Source organism: Toxotes jaculatrix, chromosome 15, assembly GCF_017976425.1.
Source record: "Toxotes jaculatrix isolate fToxJac2 chromosome 15, fToxJac2.pri, whole genome shotgun sequence".
Lineage (NCBI taxonomy): Eukaryota > Metazoa > Chordata > Actinopteri > Toxotidae > Toxotes > Toxotes jaculatrix.
In genome coordinates, this window is record NC_054408.1 from 10223801 (window position 1) to 10240233 (window position 16433).

Sequence of the window (16433 nt, forward strand, 5' to 3'; positions counted from 1 at the left end):
CTGTCTGCCCATGTGTGCCCTCTGGTGTCTGCATCCTCAGCGAGGACTATGGACTTGTGAGTGTTGCTTACTTTTATGCAAAACAGATCTTTCCTCATCGGGTGTGTGCTTGACAAAATGGAGACAGAACAAAAATCAGGGAGAAAGTGGGACAGGGAGATAGTGCTTAAAGGGGGAGGATATGGTGTCTTTGCATCCTGTGAAGTTGTGACGCGCTGGCTGACAATAACACCAGCAGTATCAGGGTGCCTGCTATCAGTGCTTGCAGCATCAATAGATCTTTGAGTGTGGGGGCGCTTTCAGTCAAGGCAGATTGTTTTGTCAAGAGTTGACCAAAAGGTCTTGCAGGGGAACCTGAATGCATCACAGAATCCAGAAAAGGATCTAGTAACTCTGCATGCAAACACCAAACTATGATTTTTCTTGTAGTGAATGCTGTTTTCCCTTACTGTCAGCATGATTTATGGAATGGATGGAAGCATTCATTCTTGGTTTCATTGGGTATGTGTGCATCAATATGAGTTAATATGAATTCATGGGAAAAGGAGTCAGAGAGAAGTTTATGAATGGCATGGACTGGTGGAGGACTGCAGTTTACTGCTTTGGAGGTATGTGTGTAGGTGAGAGGGAGAGGGGGAGGAAGAGTGAGAGAGTCCATCTGCATTGGTTATGAGTTATGAATGGTGAGACGTGATTTGCTGAGGCTGTCAAAAAAGTGCCTGGTTAACTTGCAGGAGGCCCTCTAAGCATCATTTATCCTCTGACTTGCTGACCCAATCCTTCTCTCTCCTCTACTCAAAAAGACACATACACACAGAGACCGAACGGAACCTGCAGTGTAAGTAAACCCTCACGTTGTTGAGGGGCTCAGAGGTTAAAATCCCACGCCGACTCGACAAGACCCCGCAGCCTGCAGGGCATTAACCTTGTGTTTATGGTTAAAGCCGAACTAGATTGCTGGGAAGGGTGCTGGTAGTATTTTAGTGCATCACGGTTGTTGTGAGAAAACTCAGTTAATATGTTGTTTTAACAACCCGTCTTCAAATACTGCAACCTTCATGTGGTTGAAAAGAAAACAGGAAGATACACTGAATGTATTTTATTGCAATAAACTGACAATAGCAAAGTGCCTTTTTCATGGTCACGATGGCAACTATTAGACAGAATAATAAAAGAAAAAAACAAACCATGGTCATATAAAAATACATCACTGAAAATAAAGCATCACTGGCTGAAATGAAAACATCACCACAAACTATTTTACACCTAAATCTGGAGCCAGCACACAGCCAATACATGCAGCCCTCAAAATGCAGCTACAACACTGTCAGAACGTCTGGAGGAATCTTGGGAGGCAGCAATGGATGGTATTAATATTATTACTACTACAAAAAAAAAAAAATTACAAAAAAAATAAAAATCACTCACCACTCAGAGTTTGTGTACAGCTCCAATGATGGCAGCAGCACTGTGACATCACACACCACGACCATACCCTACACACTTCCTGGCTCAAGTCTAGAAAGATGAGTTGAATTAAATATAGGATTATGCGATATACACAGTGAAGCTGAAGCAGCTCAGCTGTTCAGTGGCACCATTTACCCAACCTGCAACTCTATGAATGTTCCAAGATTTATAAATACAATTATTCAACCAAAAAACAAACTCCTCTAGTTTTTATTACTTATGAAAAACCAAAATCAGCTTCATGTTAGCATTTACTGCCAATGCAAATGCAAGTCAGTAAGATATGCAACCACTGCTGTCAAATCACACAAGAACACAAGACCTTTCCAACAGCTCCATCAGTTATTCCTGGTGATACGGCCTGAAAATGCACAGAATGGCTTCCCTGATGTTTTGATATATATACACACCTTTGACTTGCACTAGCATTGCATCAAATAGCAGCAGGAGGCTAAAGACTGTGTGTGATGGAAAGAGAGAGGTAGTTCCCATGCTGAATATTGCAACTTAATGAGGCAACATTTTGACCACCAAGGTCTTTACTAACTTCCTGTGAGAGAAAAACTGGATATACATGCACAGAAAATCAGGAGGTCACATGATGCAAAAAACCCCAAACTTGACTATTTACAAATGTTTTTCATGCACAATCACAACATTGTACATATTTTTATCATTGTGCCTTTTCAGAAATGTGTATGAATATAGACGGTAATGTTTTTGCATATATGATTTTGTTTCATGTGCTCTCCTAATTGTAATTACACAATTTTTTTCTTCTCACACGGGTGTGAGTAAGACCTTTATAAAAATGAAATGTTGCCTCATTAATTACTTGAGAACTTGGAATATTCAGAGCGAGGACTACTTATCTTTATTCACTGTGTGGCGCTTTTGTCTGGCACCTAACTGTGGTTGAGTGTGCACTCTAACCATTTTCTTAGCTAAAGATTATTAATTCACATCAATATCTATTTTATAAAAACACTTGCAAACACATAATGAGCAGACAGGCAGCTAATCGATGGGCCTTTTCCTTGAAGACATCGATCAGTTTAGTTGTAGCTGAATTTGCTGCACATGCATTACATTTCTAATAGCACCAGCTCTTCTCCACCTGAAATGGTGTGGTCTACTTGAAATGGATTGATTAACTTGAAAAACAGTGAAGGAAGCTGAAATCTCAGAACTCTGTGCCTTGTGTCAGTATCAGCTACGTACGTTTTTGCTTTTTATGACATAAATCTGTTTAACGAAGTGCTGCATAAAAGCAAAGCATTAAAAGGACAAATATGAGCAATAATATCAAACACAATCTCCACAACACCCATTCTTGAAATAGATTACTTCACAGGTTCAAAGGGTATCATTGGCAGTCAAATATTGTAAATGACAAGGGGCTGGGCTTTGTGTTGACTCTTGGCTCAGGAAGTCGGGAGGGGTTGGGCACTGCTCTGTCACACAAACACAATGCTCAAAGAGTTCAAAGTTTACAAAACATCAAAATTCCTCCTGCAATATTGTCATGCAATATACATGTTGACACGATTGAGACAACAATGTCAAGTTTTTCAAGAGTTTTCATGTCCAGTCTGGCAGTGAAAGGGTTAGGCCCAGGTCGGGTAAAGGATTTCTCACCTCTCCTGGCTGTTGCATTCCAGGGAAGGCGACACAGATTTTCAACCCTTCTGCCTTGCGTCAGGGGAGCTGAGGAGATACGCCTTCAGCTAGAATCCATGATTAGAAGACGTTTTAGCAGTTCAGTTTCAGTTGTTTTTAATCAAACGTCCTACCTAGGTGTTACATCACATTTCACTAAATAAATGCGACTCAAGCAAAAAAGCAGTAAGTGAATCCATTTTTGTGACTTGTCTGTTCAACTACTGTACATGTAAAGCCACAGTAAATTCCATTATAGATATAGATATACAGTGTTTTGACACTGACCAAACTTGACAATCTGGTATGAAATGCTACAGACTGCAATGCGCAGGACAAATCTAGCATTTCTACATCTACCACATTGCCAACACACAGGCTATTGACATAATCTGCTTGGTGCAGTTGCCTGGCAACACAAGCAGCACAGTTTTTAGAGAATTTCAAAGCAAAAAAAAAAACTTACAAAGCTATGCAAAGTAGTATAAAACAATAAATAGAAAAATCTTTAAAATAAACACAAAAGTCAAACATTTGCCCCCACCCATCAATTTGTTTTCTTATAATGTGCAGATTACATTTTAGAGTGTTAAACTACACATCTACACATTAGCAATCTTCCGTGTTGCTCTTAAGAAATCAAAAGTCTTTTTTAAACTACTATGCATCTTTTAAGCTTCTGATATCTTTTAAAGACAGGACGACAAAGTGGTCACACTGGGCAACTTAAAGAAATGTGCAAGAATTTAATTTCAGTCTGTGACCCCCACTGTGCGATCTAAGAAGGATAATTCATCAGATTTAACATGAGTGTAAAAATGACCCTTTTGCCCATGAGGCCCATAAACCCACAGCAGGAAGTAAGCAGACATATTTACAATCTGCCTCAGAATCAATCAGCACCCCCCCCCCCCCCCCCCCCCCCCCCACCCAAAAACTTCAGATATTGGCTGATGTCAGCATGGAAATTAGGAGGACTTGGCACTGAAAAAAATTCCTTGTGTTAAAGTACGTATATCCTCGGCAGGAGAAAGCTGTTCATTTATTCTCCATCATTTATGACCTCCCTCCCTCCCACTTTTTCTCTCTTTTCAGAGAGGAAGAGGATAGAAGAGAAGAGCGGAGCAGTCTCTCACTAAGGCCAGAGTGTCTGGCAGTGTTTAAGTGGCGCACCAGGACCTGTTTCTGTCTGCCAAGGCAAATTCATTGTGGAGGCAGGTGGGCCAACACACATACACACATCCTCACTCAGGACACAGACTTGTGTGTCCTTGCCTTTGTCTCTATGCAGGCTGGAAACCAAGTCATCAGCTACGGAGTCAGTGGGCGCAGAGCATCACTATGGCAACCAACATAGTGGGCCAGGCTGTGGCTGCTCTTGGATCAGTGCGGAGACTTTTTTTTGGCATCCGCTCAGTGCCAGAGTCGATTATAGAGTTCCTTCTCTTAAATGTTCTTCCCGGATTGGCCAATGATCTCATGTGCGCAGTTTTTTTTTCTCTTTTGAAAAATAGACAAATATTCAGAGTAATAAAAATCAAAATGCAGCTATGAGATTAAGTTTCACAGAAAACAAAAAAATGAGAGAGGCTCATGATAGTCTCTTGCCCTTCATTTTACACTCACACAATTGTTAACATCGCACGCTCATTCTAGTCCACACACCCACACACACCCAAACACACACAGCTGTTAACATGAAACAGGCAGCCACCAGGGTAGGAATTTTTAAACTGATCAACTGATTGACTAAATCGACACAGCAGTGAACGACAGTAAGGTCTGAAGGTGGAGTCCAGATCTGCTCCCTGGCATCGTGTTGGCTGGATCCACAATGCGTGCGAGACAGGAGGAGAAGGACCCTTGCTTAGTCAACCGAGCCTGGGTGCAGGCTGAGCGCAGGTGGGTCCAAACAGGTGGGAGAGTAACTAAGGTGAGGTTCTTTAATCCACAGGAGGGGGGCGCCGTTCTTGCCTTCTTGGCTCTTGCTGTTGTTGCGGCTCTTGTAGCGCACTAGCAGCACGGCGATGAGGAGGATGCCGAAGATGGGGAAGGGGTAAAAGAAGACAAAGTAGAAGAGGGAGTCATTGGAGCACACCACTGACTGGAGGGTGGACACTGTGGAGAGAGAATTAACAAATCAAAAGCTTTTCACAGATACAGAAACATTTGTTTTGTAAAAGCCATCCCTGGTATGGTCCCGAAGAAAATGGTCACTGACAAGTTGATTATGACAGAAGTGAAATGGGCTTTTTGATTTAATTCAGATTTGGATTTTATGCCTCTTCTAGCATGTAAAATGCACTGCTTAAAGCTATAAATGACCTTCATCTAGTTGTTGACATTGGTGAATGAATCTAGTTGAATTCTTTAGATCCCAAAACTACTTTTGACACTATTAATTTACTCTAATGCTAAACAGTGGGTGGCCATCTTTAACTGGGGTTGCTCCCGTCTTAAAAATAAATGTTGTGACTGGTGGAGCCAGATCATCCAAAGCAAGGATGACATACAGAATTTCTGAGAGCCCCTTAACTGGACTAATAATATTCTCTTGTTACATATTCTATTCTTACAAGAGGACATGTTAGGATTGGGCAATATAATAGAACATAGTGTGAGACAAAACATTCAAAGGAGAAGCAGTAAAATTAAATCCTATTCTGCTATCTGAAGAACCTCTACGGTCTTAAATTGCCAGTATAATGTAAGAGGACAGCCATTGATACAAGTGTTGCTTTGTCACAGTGTTCATTTTCATCTACATTCAGGGAAGCTCAAAGGATTTAGTTTAATTAAGGACTAACCTTGCTGCAGTACATTGACGATAGTGAACCCAGAGTTGTTGGTGGCCAGGCGGTACCATGCATTGCGGGGGTTAAGAAGCCACTCCTCTACATGGCAGTAGTACCGGCCTGCGTCTGTGGGGCGGGCTCCTTGAATGGTCAGGCTGTACTGGTCAGAGGCCATCCTCTCAAACTGCAGACGGGAATTAGGCCCCGCCTCCTCTCTGGGGCTGCAGTTTCCATTTCCAAAAACAGCATCATGGCCGATGGAGAACACACACTCCCGCTCCCTGTCTTCCTCACCTGGCTGGTCTTCATTGTCCTCGTCATCGGTGTGCTCCACATACCAGGACACAGAGAAGCGGGAGTCTCTGGACGACTGGGAAGGAATGCTACAGCCCAGTCGGATTGAACTGGACTCTTCAACTGTCACATTTGACTCCATCTCCTCTACCTGCAGTCGCACCTCTGCAGAGGCCCAAGAAGATAATAGAGAGAGAAAAAAGATGGGGGAAAAAATGTGGATAAGTATTGAAAGACATTTCACAGATAAAACAATTAGTCAAGAAAATAATCACTTGATTAATTGATAATTCAAATAACTGTTAGTTGCTGTTGTAATGAACTCAAAATAACACCATAAAAACAGTGTGCGATTATGCATACCCGGGACACAAAACTTCTAAACTGTGCAAACAAAAGACAAAAATGAATAAATCCCACAGTGGTCCCCATGGCTATCACCAGACTTCGAGCTTTTCATCAAGGTTAGATCCTAGCCCAAGGCTAGTGTGTCTGTCTGTACAGGTATGTGACAGCCCTTCACGGGTGGTACAATGACCCAGTTCCACTGCAGTTAAAAAAAAAAATGGAAGTAAAAGTCCTGGCTTGCATGGGCTCCTCTCACACAGTTTGGAACAGGCTTCTTGTTAAGGCAAAACGAGAAGCAGAAAGGACAGCAGGAGAGCAGGAAAAAAAAAATGTGCTGGCACACATCTCCCCTCATCTTTCCTCTCGACAAGCAGATTTCTGGATGACTTTCTAGGTGAATGCAATTTTTAGCACCTTTATGAATATCCATAATATTTACACCGCATTTTCTATTTATCTTATGGACTTTTTCCATATATCATTAGAAGTTAAAATCTACATGGTTATGAAAAATATACTTTACCTTCCTGATTGCTTAATAATAACCCAGGCCCCTGGTAAGCTTGCACAACCATGTCTTGACTTTTCGAATCAAAGTTGAAACTAAATCACAGAATGACAGGTAAGTCTCATACAAAAAAGCATGCTATAAATCTCCATATTTGTATGCGTGCTGTAGCTTCATTAATTGTAGGGCAGTGCCAGCTTCACTATCTACATAAAATACAGGCGTTTTCCTTGCCTTTCTGGCCTATGACCAGACATTTTAGGTCCTCACGTTTTAGTTGGACAGGTGCCATATCAAGGATTTCAGTCTGGATTATAAAAAGGACACCTGGCAGAAGAGCACGGCTCTTGGAGATGTCTGAAAAAAAAGTCACCTTCAGCTGGCGTGTGGAATAGAGTCATTATTTATTTATTATTACTAATATTATTTATTTGCATTTGGGGGTATGGAGTTTCATTGTACAGGAATGGAGGGAAAGTCGTGGTTAGAGTAATGAAAAATTCAGTCAGGGAGAGAAGAAGATATGTGGAGTGTATTCGAGATAACAGTCATAAGGTGGGATGTCAGGGTCTGGGCGGCAGTAACTACATCATGGCTTTGAGCACTCTGGAAGTTTTTGAGTACTGGACATGAGGATTAGGTTCTTCGTCTGAGCCAGGCTTTGCCCTCTGGCTTTTTTTTTGCCACCTGAGCTCTGGCCCAGGGCAGGTGTAAGGTCATCAGAGCGAGACGGCCTTGAGCAGACCACAGTGTGGGGGACAAGGTGATGGGAATGCAATTTGGAGGCTTAAAAATGTTTAGCTGACCTAAAACAGGACAATATGCAGGTCTAAAGTGGCAGCTGATGCTTCTCTGTAGTGTGAATAAATAAGTGTTTTGTTAAAGTGAATATTCATTTTGACCCCTTGCTCACCTGGCTGTCTGACCAGAACCTGCGTGAACCCTGATGACTCCCGGGAGAGTCGATACCAGGCTCCATCTGGGTCACTCAGCCACTCTTCCACCAGGCAGTAGTACGTCCCAGAATCGCTGCTCTCTGCCCTGTTCAGTGTCAGCACATAGGAACGGGGTGACAGCCTCTCGGCCTGCACACGACGTCGAAGTCTCTCCTCATCTGCGTAGGCGCCATACTCAAAGGCCCCCGAGCGCTCAATTCTCAGCAGGAGCTCATCAGCTTCTGACCCCGTTGCGCGCCTCACATACCACAGCACAGCGTGCTGGGAGTCCTGGCTGGTCTGGGAAGTGATAGTGCAATTGATCCTGACACGACTGTCCTCTGGGTACACCTGAGACTGGTTGATCTTTTGCACTCGCAGCTTACTCTCTGTAAAAAATTAAGGGAGAGGGGGTTCAGGAGGGAAAGAGAAAGAGCAGACAGTCATTCCTTTGGGTGCAGGAAAATGTGAACATTGGTGACAGGTACACAATGCAATTTCTGTTGTGTGACAGACGACCTGTAGCTGGATTTATTTCTGGTGGCAGCAGGGCAGGAAAAGATAGTGGTGCGTGGGTGGGTGCAGCAGGTGACAAAGAAATAGAAAGAAATACGCGGGAAAGGAGGTGGAAATGTCAGGCAAATGAAAGCTGAGGGGATGGGAGGTTTGTTTGTATCAAGGTAGAAATGTAAGATAAGATGCAGAACAGCAGAAGAGACAAGGGTGAAGGAGAAGGAGTATGTTATTAGGTAAGATACAAGACAAAAGCAGAGCAGGGGGTCTGTCAGCCTGCCAGAAAGAGAAGGAAGGAGACGGAAGAAGGAATGCATTTATAAAGTCAAGCAAAGACGGGAAGAGAGCACATAGGAAAGGGAGGAGACGATAGAGAGGTGTGACTGAGATGTCAGGAAGGAGCTGAGGCTGCCCTGAGTGCTGTGACAGGATTGGTTACAGTGACATCGGTTGGGATAGGATTAGCTGCAGGTACATCAGGTGTGACCGCGACCAGAGCCCTGCTGTCAAATGCTTGGGGGGAGGATTATTACAGCACAGAGCATGTGGAAAACACACACACACACACACACACACACACACACACACACACATCCCTTACACAAGATGTATTAAAAAAAAACATTAAGACACACAGCAAAAAAGAATTTGACCTCAGACTTCTCAAACAAAACACTTGCAATATAGTTTTCATGCCTTCTGTAAATAACATTTGACATTACATGACATAAATTAGGCCACTACTTTATCTTGAGATCTTAAAATAATTGAGATAATTATTAGATACTGGAAATTTGTCAGACCATCTTAATCACCAGTTATAACCGCATTTAACGTAAACCATGACAATCTGATTGGTAGCACTTTCTAGTGCTGGCAAACAGACAAGCAATCCAAGAGTTGTTTGCTGGCTGAGAATAATTTGGGGAAACAAATTCCCTTAATTGATCTCAGCAGCAGACATGCAAGTGCATGGTATGTCATGTTTCCACCTCTTCCCACCAGGATGAAAAAGGAATACCTATTTCTGGATCAGTGGACCGGATGCCTGCCAGAACTGTCTAAATAACTCACCAGGCAATTTGTTAATACATAAATGACAACCAGTTTACACATGGGAAAATTTTTTAAAAACGTTAATATGCTCCAAGAAACCCTTCAAATGCAGTTTTTATTTATATTTATATTATAGAAAAACAAACTTTCGGTTTGAAAATACGTAAGTCAAACTGTTTGACCCTTATTTAAATCAGTCAGATATTTTTATAAGTCAGGTATTTTTCATTTGTGACTAGGAATAAGGATGGGTATTAAATTTCCATACTTTTTGAAATGTGCCCATAGATTGAAATGTATCCGCAGAACAGTATCAAAAACTGTCAACAGAAAAAAAGGTAGAAAACATATTTATATTCCTCACTGCTATAAAAAAGTATAATGTTTGTATTGGTGCTAAAACTCTGGTGTTTCAAGCAGCATAAAAACAATAAGCAAATCTAATCAGAAACATGGTGACCCCATACAAAATGCTCTATCTACCATGTTTCTCTTGCATTCTTAAACAGCTCCTCTGCATCTCCGATTTTACCCTCCAAGCTCAGGCTAAGCTCTGCTATGACTGACTGACTGATTGACTGCCTAGGGTCACAGCCATCTGCCCAGAAAACCTCACCCTTATCCACAGACTGGAGAGTATGCTCAAATGGTCGCCATTTGCAACTCTGCACATTTGCATTATACATACAGTATATACACATTTGGTTGCATCCAAAAGATGCATTGCTACGAGGCATCGACAGACCACCCTGTTGTGCAACGGCATTTCAAGCTAGCATCTCAAATTAGTTATCATCATTGCCTCTGTACTCACTAGAGACTTGGTAGGAAGCCTGACAATCTTCCCATCCGGAATTACTGCCGAGCCCTGCGGAATCCTGGCAATCATTTTTTTTGCAGGAGAATTACCTCCGAACCTCCTGAAGTGGAACCATGCAGGATTGGATTGGCACAGGACAAAGCAATTCTCTGCCGTTCCCATTTGAAGTTTGAATCCGCAGCTAGGAGAAAAACTGAGGGCTGAAAGCCTGTTGCCGAACATCAGGGTTTACAGAAATGTTTTTTCAAATCTAAAACAGGCTAATTATTCAAGCCTTATTAGGTAGCATCACGCGCTATTACAAATTATTATAACTAAGCACTCGCTCAAGCAGAGGAAGAGGGAGAAATAAAATGGAAGAGCAATGAGCAGAAAGGCAGAAGAGAAACAGATGTAAGTGAAACACTGTCTTTTTTTGTCCCAAAACAACCTTAAAGTCTCCACTCCCTCCACTGTTCTCATGCTGAGAAATGTCTCAGTGCGAGAACAGTGACTACACAGACAGCCAGTCACATCCTCTGACACGTGTCCATTCCCACAGAGTGAGCTTCAGCTACAGCTGCCCTATGACAGTTACATCAATGCATCTGCTGACACAAGTAAAAAAAAAAAAAAAAAAAAAGGCCAAAAATTCATTCAATGATGTATGTACAGTGTGCTGTGTTTTTGTGTATGTGGTATTGATGAGGGCAGATTCATTATGTAGTGGGAGGAGACCCAACCTCAGGAGCCAGATTAATCATACATCTCCAACATGTATGTGCTCATCATGTGCTCATCATGTATGTGCAGTCCCTTCACAGCAACAGTAGCTCTGTGTTCTTGTGTGTAAGCCAAGTGGTCAATACCTATTTTTAGTTGTGATCACATGTTCTTTGCTACTGTGTTTCTTTAATGAGTCTCAAGGGTGCATCTACAAAGTAAGAAAAACCTGTAATTGGAAACACATGTTCTCACTGCTCTGCATTAGTTCATGTGCCAGTCAAACCTGGTCTCAGCCGAAATAAAAGTGCATGTTCTTATTTTAAGTGCACATTTCTATACTTCCTCTTTTCTCCTCTTTTTTTGGTTTTGGTCAGCTGCAGGATAATGGGCAAAATATATAAATAAATACATGATTTATAATAATATAATAATAATATAGTGGTAGACTATATTCATAATAATTTTGAAGTTAACCCATATGTTGATGTCATCTCATACTCTTTACCTGCTTCTGCTGTGGTTTCCAAGGCAACCCTGTCTACTTAAACAACATGGCATGGCTAAGACACCCATAAGGACCTCACTGATTATCTGATTATCTTGTAATCAGAATCTTCCTTTAGTTTACAACAACAGGCATGATTAAAAAAATGTAATCAAAAAGGTCTGATTGTTGCTCTTCAAAAATGTGCAAGAAATATTTTATTGTGCAGAATGGAAATGAAATGATATCCAGACAGGGTGCCTCTTACCCAACAACTATCTCAGCTCCACTAGAGCCACTTGTGTTTCAGCAGTTTCCTGGGCATATACCCTTCATTACAGTACACACAAACACACACAAATGCACAGTACAGTCACTAATTGGCTCATTGAACTCTTGTCTCACCCCTTTCCCATGTGTGCCCAATTTGTCTGTTTAATAGCTACAGGAAACTGCAGAGTTGAGACAAAGCTGTCTTTATTCCTTTTATTTATCAGTGAAGGTGAGTACACAAAGGCTAGAAACAGCTCAGTTTTGATAAGGAAGAAAGATAGCAAAGTGCACCCCAAACCCCAAAAGCTACACCACACAACTGTTGTTTATGAAGCAGAGCAGATGAAAACAAGTTTGAGTCCAGGGGGAGGAGAAGTGTGCAACTAAGGATGATACTGTGGCATGTCAACGCACACTTACCACAGCTTGTAACAAAATTTTAGGATAACTTCAAAGGAGCTAGGAAACTGCCTGGCTCGAGTGTTCAGAGGAGGAGAATACAGCCCAAGATTGTAAATGAAAGAATGTTATCCTTTATTCTTTGGCTACAGAGGAAATTCATTTCATTTTCCATCTCTGTTTCATGTTGCCGCTCCAGGTGAAGTCTTTTAATACAAGACAGGATCTAAACGTAAGGGTTGAAATGTTATTTCCTTTTCATCACAGACATTGTTTTGACCACTCATCACCTCTTTCCTCTTTTCTGTGTTTCCATGATCTATGTCTCTCCTGATCACATTCTGTCTAATCACCTGACACTAACATGAATATTCAGCAGCTTCACCTGTGGGTTAATGAATATTAATGAGACATAAATGAAGTGTGAGAACCAGAGGTGCCGATGGGGTTTCTGCCTAACATTTTTGCTCTTTTTTATATATATTCAAATATGCCCTTAATGACCACTGAGCTGACAACCACTGGGGCCGCAGATGTAATGCTACCACTTAGCTGAAGGAGGGCAGAGTGGAGAAGAGACAGGGAGAAAGAGACATAAAGAGAAAAGAGCGATGAATAAAAGCGGAAAGGCAGGTGCAGAGAGAAGGATGAGATTTTTTTTTAAAGAAGACAGGGTGAGAGAAAAATAGGAGAGTTAAGGGATGTATCACCAAACTGAACAGATATTCACAAGCACCTACCAACAGAGAGTGGAGGAGTGAGACTGAGTGTGCAGAGGGAGGGAGAGAGCCTGGAAAAGATGAGAGAGATGTAAAAGATAGAAAGTGAGAACATGCTCCTGGGGGGATTTTGGAAAGCAGCAGGCAGTCTCTCCAGCTCCACTCCAGAGGACTTACAGTAATGGCTGCCTGCTCCGCCTTAAGCATTAGCATTAGCACAGCCTTGGGCTAATCCACGGCCAGGACCCCAAGCATGTCAAGGACTGAGGACTTTAGACATGCCCTGATCCCCTGCAGAATAGCTCACTTTGGCTTGCTGCTCCTCGCCAGCCTCTGCAACACTACACGCTCAAACACACAACCCTGGGTGCTGCTGCACACCCCCTGCCCGTCTGGACCTCTGCCCCAAGGGGCAAAGATCAGAGCGAGCTGCTGGTGTAAAGCAACGGGGTTTTCCTGACGGAAAAGTGGTTCCTCTGCCAAACTGGGAGCCTAATTTCTATGCTAATGACTGCGATGTATCTATGATCCCATTGTGTCAGAGGGATATTACCACTCCTCATCCCTCCCCTTTCCAACTCCCCTTACAATATCATTAAGACTGGGCTAATTATGGGGATCTGTGCACATTAACAGCAGCCCCGCACACACAGACGCTACCTCCACCCATATAATTTTTATTCTCCTCCAACGGTACAAACACACTGATGCACTGACGGCACTTTCCTTCTTCCTTCCTGTCTGTCTGGGAGATTGATTGCTGGTCACAGGCTGCCCCGACAGGAAAAAGGATGCACAAGAGGGGAGTAAGACAGGGGGTCAGGGCAGGGGAATGCTGGGAAATTAATAGTCCAAAGAAGCTGGCATGGTGGCGAGAGCATAAAGACATATGTTGAGCTGCGTGCCTTCCTGGATGTGTGTGTGTGTTTGAAAGTGGTCTGCCAATAAGCATAAAACACATTATGCTCATTATACCACAGAGAACAGTGGTTATTCAGTTAGTTCAGGCTGGAGAATAACTAGTCCATATGTGTGTGTATTCAGGAGGCGGCACTGCTGAGCTTCTCTTGCTCTGCTCCTACTATTAGCCACTGATTTACATGGGGAGCAGCAGCACTGTAGCTAGCTCTGAGTTACGACTTCAATTACATCAGCAGCAGGACACACAAGCACTCATATGCACATGTGCGCACACACACACACACACACACACAAAAGGTGCTTAAGAGAGATGGAGAGACACAACACAGAGAATCTCATTGTGTCTGCAGATTGGGCCGAACAAGGAAATGAGGCCTAGATTGGATTGGATTTGACAGAAAAATGTGCCTGTGTTCTTGTGTGAGAGAGAATGTAAGGGTTTGCTCTTGTAAGGAAGAACACATGCAGGGAAGGAGCCTGACCTTGAGTGTCTGAAACAGACGTGATTAATCAAAAACCTTTTATGAAATTATTTTCTGTTTCAGTGCACCCCTTAAAGGCTCCTCATTTATCACCCACTATGACCCAGTGTGTTCATGTGCGTGTGCAACAGATAGACAGACCGTAAGTGCATTCTGATTACTTGTAAAAGCAACATATAATCTATATGCAGGTGAAGCAGGTGGTGTTTTGCAGACATACATATGCAAGGTTCTGCCCCAGGTGAGCTTGTGGGCAAACCCAAACTATATCCAATGCAGCTGAGCAGGGCACACAATAGATTTACAACCTTGTCACCAGCAATAACACTGTGATAAAGCCGCACTGTGATAAAGCCGCTATTGTGAGCAAACAAGCGCGGTTGCCATATCCTTATTATTCATGAAATACTGACAACGGTGAAAAAGCTATTTGAAGAAAAATGTAAACATAACAGAGAGAATTATGAGGAGGAGGAGGGAAGCAGGGAATTATAAAATATTGAAAAATCACAAGAGTGAGAAAGAAGCTGGGGGCGTGCATGGTGGGAAACATGCGGCTAAGTGAGAGTGAAGGGGAAAGAAGACATTAAAAGAGACTTATGGGGAGAGTGCGAACAAAATGTTGAAAGACAGAGATGAAGCGGCAGGGCGACAGGCCGGGCCTTAATGAAGACAGACAGCTTCTATCCAAGCCCCGATAAACAGGAATCTCCAATCACCGCAGTGATGACCGCACTATCAATAACAGCTGGGTGGCAAGTACTTCATTGGCATGAAACAAGAGCACGTGCGGCATCTGCTTGTGCCAACCCATATTAAATGTGAAGATACCCTAAAGTACAATCTCAGAGAGAGAGAGAGAGGACAAGATAAAGCAAGAGAAAGTAGGAGGCATATATTCTCTAACTCAAAGTGCAACCACAAAAGAGCAAAACAAGAGAAGAGGATAAGAATAAGCAAAACAAAACCAAAAAAAAAAGAGAGGCATCCATTCCTGCATCGTGATGTTTGATCATGTGAGTGCAAGGTAGCCAGGCGAGCGTAGGTGTGCGAGGAGAGATGAGATGAGGAGAAACTCTAAGTGGGACAACACCCCCCCCCCCCCTCCTCCATCATCACCATCATCATTCTAGCTCAGCCAATAACCAGACGGTCTTAATATCCCACTCCTCATGCCAGACACACGCACACAAATGTGCACATACACACACTGAAATGATGAGAAAAATGTATTGAACTCCCAAAACCATCATTAATCTAAACTCCGGTTCCATTAGGGAAGATTCAGCATAATTAGTTTTTGCGTTTTCAGTCTGTGTGTATGTGTGTGTGTCAGAGAGATGAAGAGTGTGTTTTTGTGCGTGTGTAGTTTGAGTTATGAGTAGATGATATTAGATTGTGTCATAGAGACTGAGGCTTCACTGGCGATCTGCCATGCTGAACATGTGTTTGCCATTATTGCTTTTCAGAAAGAGACAAAGAGAAAACTCAATCAGGTGAAATCTAATATTACTGCCACTGCATGTGCAACTGTATACCATGTGTTTATGTTATTTGTGTGTGTGTGTGTGTAGATCCTCTACTGTGAGGGATAATATTGAATCGTGTTCTACTGTAAGATAATTATACTTTTGCCCTGGGGAGGTAACCCCCACAGTGTGTATCCATGTGCTGCATGTTAGTGTGTAGACATGAGCCTGATGTAGTTTGTGCTCCTGTGTGTGCAATAGGTCTTTGCATGAAGCCTATGCTGGACAGTTCAAGCACAACTACTGCGCAGGGATGCCCTTATTAATATACTGTGTGTGTGTGTGTGCACGCAGATATATCGGTGAACTCCTCTCATATGACCCAGGGGACTTGGACACAGGCAGTGTGCTGCTAATGCAATCTGGAACAGGAAGTAGGACTGGGCTGGGCTACAGGCACCTCACTCATTTGACACAACATCACGTTGACCGGCCGACTGTTTCTGTTCTGTCCAGCTTTTATCTACATCCAACTTTTCTCTTCTGCTAATCTAAGATGCATGGAAGCTGGATCAAGGGTGCT

The 16433-nt window shown here is 42.7% G+C and overlaps 1 protein-coding gene across 1 annotated transcript in view; it reads right to left on the minus strand.

Annotated features, from left to right (window-relative positions):
• Positions 1–1084: 1084 nt before the first annotated feature.
• Positions 1085–16433, minus strand: part of LOC121194763 (immunoglobulin superfamily member 3-like) — a 65634-nt gene continuing 50285 nt past the window's right edge. The window contains exons 7-9 of the mRNA XM_041057777.1: positions 7988–8398; positions 5937–6383; positions 1085–5247 (exon numbers count right to left, since the gene is read on the minus strand). Of these exons, the coding sequence (XP_040913711.1) occupies positions 4997–5247; positions 5937–6383; positions 7988–8398 (1109 nt within the window). The 3' untranslated portion in view covers positions 1085–4996. The remainder of the gene's footprint in view (positions 5248–5936; positions 6384–7987; positions 8399–16433) is intronic.